At 41.0% G+C, this 12,710-nt stretch overlaps 1 protein-coding gene across 1 annotated transcript; it reads right to left on the bottom strand.

Annotated features, from left to right (window-relative positions):
* Nucleotides 1-200: 200 nt before the first annotated feature.
* LOC127196718 (40S ribosomal protein S10-like) lies at nucleotides 201-566 on the bottom strand. The gene has a single exon (XM_051154553.1). It carries the CDS (start codon nucleotides 564-566, stop codon nucleotides 201-203), a length of 366 nt encoding a protein of 121 aa, XP_051010510.1.
* Between the last annotated feature and the right edge of the window lie 12,144 nt (nucleotides 567-12,710).

Below are 12,710 nucleotides of genomic sequence, written 5' to 3'. Positions count from 1 at the left end.
AAGTTTTACAGCCTTTATTATTGCTTCCCTTACTGGTCTCCTAAGTGGTCTATCCTCAAGCACTCCTCCTTATTCAGTCATTCCTTTTGCCCATATCATCCTTAGAGACCAGCGGTTTTTGTTTCTTTAAGGTTTATTCAACACATCACATTTTCCAACTTCACTGAAGTGGGTGACCACACCCACAACCAAAGACACTTCTAAACTGGAGCCCCAGCCTTGGCTTTCTTGTCAGCAGCAGGGGGCCACAGCACTCTTTCAGTAGGTGTCTCTGTGAATCTTGCTGGTGATTCACCCTCTGGACCTTTGGGCCAAGGCCTGCTAGTCTCAGGATGGCTGCAGTGCAGAGTGGCCAGCGTGATCTCTAGAGATGGCTGGAGGAAACCTCGGAGACAGTGGATGACCTCATTCGTAAGGTACCAATAGAAACGTCTCCAGGCAAACTGTTCCTTCATGTAGCCTTGAGACTTGAGAGACTTCATGGCCTTCCTAACTTGAAGGTTGGGCACATTCTTGTCTGCCAGCTTTGGGTGTTTGGGCATATGAACATCTTTCTTGGCAACCATCATGCCCTCCTTGAAAAGGAGTTCATAGGGGCCAGAAGACTGAGGAAGATGCTCCAACGTTATAAAGAGTTTTGGGTGACTGTTCAGGCAGCAAACCTTCTCTGTCATCGTCTCATTTGGGAAGCTGCTAACCTTCACTCCCTATATACTCAGGTAATCAATTTTATTCCTTCTCCAGTCTCTGATGGTTGAAGACAAGATACTTTACTTTTGCAATTAAGCTTAGTTGTTTATGGGCTAAGATATTTTTAGGTCCAGATAGATGTTTTAAGTTGATAATGATGAGATATGATAGATATTGATTTACATTCAGAAGTTTAGACTCACCAAGACAGGAAGGATGTTTTCTTTAAGGCTGCTAAATACAAGTAGCCAAAACACTATGAATGTAACATTTATAAAATTCCTGATTGTTTCATGGTTCTTCTTGCTATAGGTACTTTATTGTATATATGTGTAATAATATAAATGCATATATAAAAATAGTTAATAAAAAATAAAAATAATTTAAGGAGTTCTTAGATAGCAATCTGGTTCTTCTTTATCATCAACATCAAAGAGGCTGCAGGGTCCGAGACGGAGGCTGGAAAGACAACAGCAATGTTCTTAACACATATACACCTGCTAACACAACTGAGTCTTTCTTTCCAAGTGATGCATTTCCAGACATTCTTTTTCTTTTTATTTATTTATTTTCTTTGCTGGATAATTTCTGGAGCTCCTGACCCGGTCTAAATATGAAGATTGCCTGCAAATACCTCATCAACCATCTCCGGTCAGGATGTTCCTTTTTCATTTAACACACATTGTAGGCTCTGTAGGAGGTTAATGGCACCCTTACATTTCAGTACCGCTTCCCAGCTGACTATCCCAATGCATATAAAATATCATGATCCTTTAAGAGTATATATAATTCTGCTATATGAACCCATATACTCATTGTAGCTTTATTTACAGATTTCCTGGTCCTTTATCTTTTTGTATTAGCTAGGTTCTCTAGAGGAGTACAATTTATAGAATAAGTAAATAGTAAACAGGGATGTATTAGATTGGCTTACATGATGTGTTCCTGTTGTCCAACAATGGCTGTCTTCACGCTGCAGAGCTGGGAGCCCAGTAGCCACTCAGTCCTCAAGGCTGGATACCTCAGCAGCTTCCATCTGAAACCGAGAGCATAGAGGATCCTTAGGGAGCCAGCGGTCTCTAGTATACATTAGAATTCTGAAGAAGCTGGATATTGCTATTAGTGAAAGGATATAGCAACAACTCTGCTGCGGGAGGTGGGGGTGGTGGCGCGGGGCAAGGTAGATGAACTTCTCAGCAAGGCATGAAAGTAGTGAGGTAAAACACAAACCTTTTCCCTAAGACATGCTTTTCTTTGGGCTGCTACTAAAAGGTCCTTCTCACAATTGAGGCGGTTCTACCCACTTCAGATAAACTGAACAAAAAATCTCCTTCACAGTTGTATTTATCAGTTTATCTCTTAGCTGATTCCACATCTAGTCAAGTTGAAACCAAGATTGACCACCATGCCATGTACTGACAATTGTAATATCTGGCACAGTTACTCCCTGTCACGAGTTCTTTCATCACTAAAGGTGTCATCTGTTCACTGGATGTTTGTGCTCCCACTCCCAACTCACATGGTAGAAACCCTAATCCTACAATGGGAGTGCTGAAAGGTAAGGTAAATCAGGGAATTTATTAGATCATGAGGGGAGAAACTTCATGGCTAGGATTAATGCTGTTATTAAAGACATCTAGGAGAGATTTCGTGCTTCTTCCTCCATACACAAGCATGACTAGAAGATGACCCCTTACCAAACCCTGGACCCACACATATCCTGACCATGGACTTCTCAACATCCAGAACAATAAGAAATACATTTCTGTTGTTCATAAAACCACCTACCTTATAGCTTTGCTGTCCCATAGTTTCATCTTATATATTTGTTATAGTAAAAATACTTGCTCTATATTTTGCTACAACATCCAGTGAAGATTAAGACAATCACTTGAAAGTTGCAAATAAAAGGGATGAGACCTAATAGGCTGTCGCCAGACAGTTCGGGTGGGAAGGACCCCAAATCAGAGGTACAGGGGAAAGGAATAGGCAGAAGAGGGAGGGAGGGTGGGAATGGGAAGATCAGACAGAGGGGATAAAAATAGGGATGTAATTTGAATAAATTATAATAAATAAAATATCCATTTTTTAAAAGGTATAAATATATTCAAATCTGAAAGAGCTGAAACCCCCCAGGACAGTCAAAAGATCTCTGCCTGTCCACCATTGCCAATAAGACCAAGTGTCAGATGAGAGATAGGTTGGGGATGTTGGCATTGTGTGGGTCCAGCGAAGGTAACTGCAGTGCTTTCTCAGTCTGGTGTACCCAGTATGTTCTTGGGCCTGGTTTTTCTGTTACAATTTTAGCATGCCCATGTGCCACTTCAGCCTCATTTCACCTTGATATATGTATAGGGTGGCACTCCTTCTCTTCCCAGGAATTAGTCATTAATCAGTCTCTACTGCATGGGTGGTGATGGACAGATGGCGTTTGTGGGTGCACCCAGGCACACAGCCATCCTTCATCCTGAAAACCGTGTCAAAAGGTGTTTGCGAAACGGAGTTTCTAAAGGCAAAGTGCAGCCTCAAAAGCCACAGCTTTTTACAACATAAAGTAGCTTATAGTGGGACACAGCCCGGTCTCAACAACCCTAAATACTGTGAATTCAGAACTAAATTCATTGACTGCATCTATCTTTAGTGTAAGCAGAAAGATAATCTATTCTCTTAGGAAGGCTGACCGACCCTAATAACCCCAGGACAAAGACGGTGCTAAAACAAATCCTCACCGCTTTCAGTAGCTCCTATATCGCAGTGCCACATTCACAGCTGCTGAACGTGTCTGACTCTAAGCAATAAGGAGACAACAGTGTTATCTGTACTATTAATAACAAGAAGCAAGTGCTGAGTACCAGGGTTGGTGTACAGTAGGAACCTAAGAATATCTGTTCGATAAGTCACTTTCAAAAATAAACACTACAGTGGCGCCACTCCATCTTAGTTTTGTGTTGTCTTGTCAAGCTATCCTCCACATAAGCTCACCTCTTCCAAGAGACTCCAGGGCTTGCACACCTTATACACAATCATGCTGCTAAACCATGTCACCTATGTCTTCCGCTCTTAGGATATCTCTCTTTCTCTCTCTACCTGGTTTATTTCCGTTTACCTCCCAAGACTCGTTTGAAGAATAACCATTGACATCAATCCTTTTCTAATGCCCTCCAACTATTTACATAGACATTTCCCTCATTTCACAAAGAACACTGAACATATGTCTATCATAACTTGATAACACATGACCACTATTCTAAATCTGTTTGTGTTCTCATAAATGTACAAGCTGCCTAAGAAATAACTTTTGGAGTGTTTTGAATTGATATGATGCCTAGCACAGTGTCTGAAGAAAGTATGGTCCCAGCAAATATTGGGGTAAGAGCTAGGGAGATTTCTCTGTAAGTATAATGTTCACTATGAAAGCATGAAGTCCTGAGTTCGCTCCCCAGACCCACATAAAGCTAGGCACAAATATTTATCATAGATACGGTTTTATGATTCCTACTTTGATATGGGAGATAAGAACAAGAGAATCTCTAGAAGCTCATGATCCAAGTCTAGCGTACACAGCAGAAAGACAGCAATAGGATACGGTCTGAAACCAGGTAGAAGATGAGAACCAACACTGAGGTTCTCCTCCGCCCTCCACATGTGGCCTGTGACAGATATGCTCCACACACACACACACTCACGTAAGTGTCTTACACACACACACACACACACACACACACACACAAACCTTATATTTTATGCACCTCAACACCAACATCAGCATAATCATAACATATAGTTTATTTTTTAAATATATAGATAAATAAAAATTTTGCCTGAAGATGAATGTGAAATACGGACGTACTACAGGCATTTAGTCCGGAAATCTTTCTTTGGCACATAGAGTGGTCAATAGAGGTGCTTTCCGCCTTGTATCACAACTAACTGCTTTCTGGGTTTTCTCAGTTGGGTGATGATGAAAAGTGAGAGGGTGGGTAGGGAGAGCGCTTGGTGTTTATATATAGTCATATGAACTCCTAAATACTACTCTTGGCAGTTAACAGTTTGGTGGGTCTTGGAAAACGCTCTAATACTAACCCTTCTTCTTAATAGTTATACCATGCTAGAAAACTCAGTGTTTTTTTTTAAATACCATAGTTCCCATATCTGACAAGTGGCACTCATTCATGAAGTCCCCAAGCTCCCAGGATTATTATGAGGAGTAAATGAGTTGAGATTTATTAAGCACTTAAAACCGAGTGGACTACATAGATGTTTGTTATAATACAAATCATTATTTTTATTAACCCACCAGGTAAAATTCAGGTACAAATCTAAGTGTTAAAAAGAATATTTTGATTCAATACAAAAACGATTGGACAACAGCCATTTTTTGGAACAGTGGAATTAACAATAGCGTCAGAATAGTAAACATTATCTAAGTACTGGTTAAACCATACAACATAGCAACTGCTCTCTCTATATATATTTTGAAAAGTAATACAGATTTCCTTTAATACAAAGGCACTCACATTCCATCAAACTTTACCAGTACACTAGGATTAGCCCACTGCCATTGGGCATAACATCTGTACTTAGGAACCTCAAATACTTTGCTTTTTAAGCTTTCTTCTCTTTCAGAGGCAAGAAATTATTGGTCCACTTAAAAGAACAGAGAAAATTTACCTTTAACTTTCTGTGTCTCTTAAACTAGGTGACAATGATAGCCATTCTGCCGAAGAGACTACACAAGGAAAACAGAAACATAAGACTTAAGACATTGGCACCAACACCCTCTCTACTAACCTAATTACTTGCCTGAGACCTCTCCTGAGCCTAGTGTTCTAGATAACACATTCTAGAGGGCCATATGTTTGTGACTTAGACTATTGTAAGTATGTGTGGAAGAGAACTGGAGAAAATTAGAATTCAAAAACACGAGAAAGCATAAGAAAGTCCTAAGTTCTCATTTATCTTATGAAAGTTGTTCGGTCCTATAAAGAAAAGCTAAAAATAATTTACCAGAGCTCAGTTCTGAAGACCACGTGGGAAACAAGGGCTACAATTTTCTAGCTCTTCACGCCATCCTGCACCCATCACCTCTGCCACCCTCTTCCATCAGTCTTGTCCCTAAGCATGGAGATTCAGGAGTCCTCAAAGAGTTCTTTTATTTTTTTCTTAATAAAGTCGTTACATGAGTCTGTTTTTATCTCACAATTTTCATTCCTTCCAATGGAATTTATGGTTTCAAAAAATGTGAGACTTTAAAAGACAAACTGAGATGGAAATTAAATAAATAGTTTAAGCAAAAGTGTCACCCTGAAAGATTTCTAACAACATTAATGCAAAGAGTACAATTCAACAATGAAGGTTCCAAAATGTAGGTCTTACTGCATTTTTCTTTAAAAATTAAGTATAAGAAAAGGTAAAATCCTCATTTTCCACAAAATTAGTCTCTCCCTAAATTACTGAGAGAAGTTGTAGTCTAAAAAGACAACAGTATTCATCTTATCGTGCATTTTTAGAAGCTTACGACATTCTTTGTTTTCTTTTGTGATACACCAGTTAATTTTTCCCTCTAGAACACACAGTTGAGAATTTGTTTAGAAGTTTAAAAATATTATTGCCCTGACAATTGGAAAACTCCCCTTAAACTGTCCAGATAAGGAAGGAAATCTAAGTTACTGAAGCAACAGAGGTTACCTGTAGACGGGAAGTGGCCCAGCAAACGCCAGCACCTCCTGTGAGGTGGGGTCAGGAGGCCATCTTGGAAGTTCCAGCTAACTGTGTGGGAGGATCTGTGGGAGGATACTGGCTTGCTCTGATATGCCGGTGTATTTGAAATAATTGATGCTTCTCATCTCTCTACTGCTGGAGGAAGTGTGGATGGTGGAATCGGAAGCTGAACTGATTCATACTTCTCAACTTTTGCTAATTCACCGTTGTAATGCTGCGGAGATGCCTTGCAGGTAGCGTTTTCAATCATGAGATTGAATCTTGGTCATTAGATAATATGTGACTTGGTTATTTGGGAATGATCTCCTATTTCTCCCTCTGGCCCCATGGTTTTTTGTTTTTTGATTGTTTGTTTTGTGTGTGTATGTGTGTGTGTATTCTTTTTTTATTGATAATATTCACATTACATCTCAGTTGTTATCCCATCCCTTGTATCCTCTCATTCCTCCCTCCCTCCCACTTTCACCCTATTCCCCTGCCCAATGACTGAGGGGGACCTCCTCCCCCCATATATGATCCTAGGGTATCAAGTCTCTTCTTGGTAGCCTGCTATCCTTCCTCTGAGGGCCACCGGGCCTCCCCACCAAGGGGACGTGGTCAAATATGGGCTGGCCCTGTGTTTTTAAGCTGTAATTTTACCCAGGGTTTAGAAGGATGGATGTTCATAGTTTACTAGCTAGCAAGGACCTCTGAATGTTGAATCTCCGCCTGTTGTTTTCACATTGTGGCCTGCTCTTATCTTTGTTCTAGCAGAGTGCCTTTGCAGCTTTTTGGAAGTGATCCAATGTGAATGCGGCCACAAATGCGAACAACGAAACAGTAGGGTCTCGGGGTTGTTTTAAATATATTTCCTACTCTTGAGTGACCATACCTTGTTCAAAATGGAGGAGATAAGAGGAACAAGTGATCATTTTGTGATATGTGTGTTTTATCTGTCTAGAAACTGCTTCAGAGCGAAAGTCAAGGATTTTGTAAGCACAGAAGCGCTACTTTGTTAGTCGACTCAAAAATGAAAGATAACAATGTTGTGGTCTGGTGGTTTGTATATTTCAGTGTCAGCAGTTCAGAGCTGTAATCTTATCCAACAGTCTCCCTGGTTGACTCAGATTATTAAAGAAAAATGACCTAACTTCTTTCTCATTGGCCCCTGCCTAAAAAATGGAGGAAAGTGCCCCTACTGCACAAAGAGAAGTTTAACTTCTGATAATGGATATTTCTAATTACTCTGGAAACAAGCAGTAGAGATCACAAATGTGCACACAGATGCATAGACTCATTTTTAGACTCTCAAATTTATTGCACTTCATTCAAAAATCTGAGGGAAAAATAAAGGCGAGAGCAAGAACACGCTTGAAAGTTCTTTTACTGTTTTAAAGGTGTCTTATCCTTCAACAGCATAGGGAGTGGTAGCGTCTCGGAGAGTCTCAAAGATTTTTTTCAAAGCCCCATTTTCTTTTAATCAAGTCCCTCTCTGCCCTAGGCAGCCACACTGGGGAATCAATAGGTAAGAGTGAGTACAGACTGTGTAGGTATCATGGGTTGCAATGTGCTGGGACTTGTCAAACCTTGGATTCAGATTCTAAAATATAAATGTCACTGGTTCAAGAGCATGCACAAAGGCGATTTGGACCAGAAGTAGGGTCAGCGGCTCTTGGAAAAGAGTCTAACTCTTGTTCCAGGGGCAGACTGCCATTATGTCCAGCCACATGCTGTCCTGTCCATAAGTCACAGAGACACCAAGTGTCACAGAGCTAGCCAGGCACTGGTGGAATTAATATCACACTGCAGAGAAACTGCCTGCGTGAGCTCAGTGGAGGTGTCAGAATGCTCCTGCAAAGCTTCTTCAGACCTGCATGCACTGACTTCCCTCGGATTATTTTGCCTGTCAATGAGGCTTTCTCTATACCCAGAAGATATTTCGAGTTCAATATTTGAATTATACTTTTCACTCGGTGGGGCATAAATTTAATTCGTGGTGTTATGATTTCTTTGTTTTATTGTAAACAGGAGCGACAAGCAAGGCTGGGAGAGTTTTGCCAAGTTACTCAACAGTGAACTTGGTTGTTTGGAGGGCCAGTCTCCAATAGGACATTTCCTGCTGCTGTAGCTGTTGAGAAAGTTGTTCTGGAACAAACCATATAAAGTCAAGGGCAAAAAATTTGCAATGATTTGTGAGCACTCATTATTTATGAAATAATAGAACTCCAAAACTCATTCTTTAAAAAAAAATCAGACAAGTGGCATAGAAAAATGAAAAGACAAAATCCTGGTGGTAAGTCAGGCAGTAGCTGGGATCATGTGACAGTAAGTAATGTCAGGCTCCTTCTGATTAAAGCTTCAGGCTACATGGCCTTGAAAGTTTATCTAAACAAATCTCGAGGTATTTTAAAATACCTTGAAACAGGAGTAAACATTTTTAACTTGTATATTAAATTACATTGTCAAAATATTATGTTCAAAACACTTTTGGGTATGATACCATTAAATTTCAACCTCCAGCCCATGGGTTTAATTATTTTTCCAAGACAGGCTTTCTCTGTAGCACTGGCTGTCCTGGACTAACTTTGTAGACCAGGCTGGCCTTGAACTCACAGGGATCCACCTGCCTCTGCCTCCTCGAGTGCTGAAATTACAGGTGTGTGCCACCATACCTGGCTTCTTGGGTTTAACTTTCAATCTGGAAAAGCATGAGATAAATGTATAAGTAAGTGTCAAAACACCTGAACACACAGAAAGGAGTATAAGAATAATATATTTTTCAATTAATATTTGAGCCCATTACTTCAAATTACAAAATGCTTGACATGAAAAGATTTACTTAAAGATTTATGATATCTGTGTATGTATGTACATATGTATGTGTGTATGTATGTAGGTAGGTAGATAGGTAGATATGTATATGTGCACTACACAGCTTGCTCAGTCCAGAAAGTGCTTGCAGCACACCAAGGAGTGGTAGAGTGCTTGATATCCCACTGATGGAGAGGCAGACACATGCAGATTCTGTGGCTCCCTTGGTTGTCCCTCCTAACAATGAGCCCTGGTTCCAGTGAGAGACCCAGTCTCAAAGAACCAACTAGATACCCAACCTGAGAAACAACACCTGAGGTTGACTTCTGCCCTCCACAACCATGTGCACATACTGTAGCACACATTTACACACACACACACACACACACACACACACACACACACACACACACACGTTAAAGATATACACTGAACATATTAACTTAAAAATATAACAAACACATGGCTTTAAATGACTTTCTGAATGTTTTGGACCTTGTATAGACTAATAAATGATACAGTGTTGGTCATGACAAAAAAAAAAAAAAAGATCTTAACTAAAATAAATTAATTAGCCAGGTGTAGTGGTGCACATCTTTAATCCTGGCACTTGTGAGGCAGAGGCAGGAGCAGACAGATTTCTGTGAGTTCAAGGCCAGCAGGATCAACATAGTGAGCTATAGCCAAGGCAATATAGTGAGACCCTGGCTCTCCCCCCCCAGACAGACAGACACACACACACACACACACCAATTACACATATGAAGGAAGGAAGGAGTAATTCATGTGTGTGAAGAGAAAGGGGTGTTAATGTGATAGAATGGTAAAATGACGATGAAGAAAGTAAAGGAGCACCACTGCCTGCACCTTGAGATGCAGACACAGGGATGGAAGTAAAGGAGCACCACTGCCTGCACCTTGAGATGCAGACACAGGGATGGAAGTAAAGGAGCACCACTGCCTGCACCTTGAGATGCAGACACAGGGATGGAAGTAAAGGAGCACCACTGCCTGCACCTTGAGATGCAGACACAGGGATGGAAGTAAAGGAGCACCACTGCCTGCACCTTGAGATGCAGACATAGGGATGGAAGTAAAGGAGCACCACTGCCTGCGCCTTGAGATGCAGACATAGGGATGGAAGTAAAGGAGCACCACTGCCTGCGCCTTGAGATGCAGACACAGGGATGGAAGTAAAGGAGCACCACTGCCTGCGCCTTGAGATGCAGACACAGGGATGGAAGCCCAACTCACTCAACAAAACATATCAGGTCCTGGGCATTTTCAAGTGTCTTCAAGGTGCAGACCAAACACACCCCCTCTCCACCTCCCTCGAGTTAACCTTTGCTCTTGGAGAAAACTTTGTGATTTTGAATTGCTGCTTCAGGGTTCTCAAGGATGGGCCAAAGATACCTTCACTATACTCTAGACCTGGCATACCACAGGCTTTCCGGCTCTCAGCCTTCAACATTCTTTGTATTTTTTTTCCTAGTACATCTGAGACCAAAACAAATGTAACTGATACTTAGGTCACTTAGACCAAAATATTAACTATATAAAGTATCCTATGCGTCCTTCCTCTCCCTCAACTCTGGACATTAACCATTTCTTAACCCCTGGGGAGAGAGCACAATACACAGAGTTAACCTTTGATGCAAAAATATTAGGTACATATAAAAGGTCAAGTGTTTCTCTGATAACTTCTAGCCTCTAGAGCAGTGGATCTCAACATGAGGGTCAAAACCCCTTTGGGGGCCTAACACCCCTTTCCCAGGGGTTGCATATCAGATATCCAGTATATCAGATATTTACATTATGAGCCATAACAGTAGAAAAGTTATGGTTAGGAAGTAACAACAAAATGATTTTATGGTTGGGGGTCACCATAACATGAGGAACTGTATTAAAGGATCACAGTATCAGTAAAGTTGAGAACCACTGCTCTAGAGTGTATGACTATAAACCAAATGGACCAGTTAGTGTTGTTGATACATTAATATCATTCTAATTTATATCAGACAGCCTCAATCTACATTACTCTCCACAGTACTAGCAAAATAGGGTTTTCATATTGTCCTTGTTAGTTTCTAATATCAACTTGGCACACTTGGGAAAAGGGAACCTGAACTGAAGAACGGGTCTCCATTGGAATGGCCTGTGGGTGTGTCCGTGGGGGTATTGTGTTGTTTGCTAATTGACAAAAGAAGGTTCCACCCACTGTGGGCAGTACTATCCCTGGGCAGGAGGGCCTGGGCTGTATAAAACAGACAGATAGCTGAATATGGACCAAGCCAATCAATATGGAGCATTCCTTCATTGGCTGTACCCCAGTTCCTGCCTCCAGTTTCTTGCTTCAATTTCTTCCCCTGATGATGGTATGAAACTTCTCAATATTTCATCACAACAATAGAAAACTAGACCAGAAGTGGGTACCAAGAGTGCAAAAGTAAGGCATGGCTGTGCAGACATGCACATGTTGTTTTGGGAAGTTTTGTGGAAGCTTTTGGAATTCAAGGCCCGGAATGCCATTGAGTGCTCTGAGCTTAATCTGCTGCTGTTATTAGGGGATTTTGAAAGATAAGGATGCCTTGAGAGGTGCAAAGGATGGAGGCTTGACTTGTGAAGTTTGAAAGTTTGAGCATTCCCACAAGACTATCAAGGCTCTTCCTGGGGTTTAGTTGCACTTCAAAAATCCATGGAAGCAACCCTTTTGGGTTTTTCTAGGGCAGCCAGTGTATGCTGGCTGGCTGGCTGGAGCTGAAAACTCAGACCACTGTCACTGAGACGAAATCTTCTGGGCCGTATTTCCTCAGGATCAGCACTTACGTAGCTGTGAACCAGGGAGGACCAAGGGCTGCATCTCAGGATGGCATCTGAACTTGGCAAGGTGAAGGAGTTTCCCACAAAGTAACAGTTAGATTTTGAAAGCATGAAGGGGTCATGGAGAGGAAGCAGCTGATGCCTGACACTATGTGACAGGCTTGGAGAAGACAGATGATCATCAAGAATACAAGAACAGGGTGGAGCTTGTTTAAGCCAAGGAGTCAAGTCCTCTGTGTTCATGAGAGCAGAACTGGAGAAATGGGATTGCCTAAGCCCTCCGGAGTGCAGAAGGGCATGGGTGAACCCCAGATGTTGGATACTAAGCTTCTTCCATTGTTGTGTTTTGGGTTTGCTTTGATGTGATTGTAACTGTTCCCTGCTTCTTCTTCCTGGAAAAAGAAAATATGTGCTTCATCTCATGTCTTACTGAGGACACAGATAACAGATTTTTTTTTTTTTTTTTGATTTTTAAGGAGAATTTGGACTTTGATGTTGTTTGCATTTGTTTTAAATATTGTGTTAGACTTTTGACTTTGGATTGTATTTTATGTTGATAGTAACATGAGATCTTGAGAACAAACAAGAAAGGAAAGACTGTAGCTTAAGGTGATGTGTTTGTGTGAAAAGTTGACAGTCGACAAAGGATGAAGCACCCTAGTTATTTCTATCATGAACTTGAAATAACT

Source organism: Acomys russatus, chromosome 12 (genome assembly GCF_903995435.1).
Source record: "Acomys russatus chromosome 12, mAcoRus1.1, whole genome shotgun sequence".
Classification (NCBI taxonomy): domain Eukaryota; kingdom Metazoa; phylum Chordata; class Mammalia; order Rodentia; family Muridae; genus Acomys; species Acomys russatus.
The sequence above is the reverse complement of the archived record's forward strand: the minus strand, read 5'-3'. Positions and strand labels throughout refer to the sequence as shown.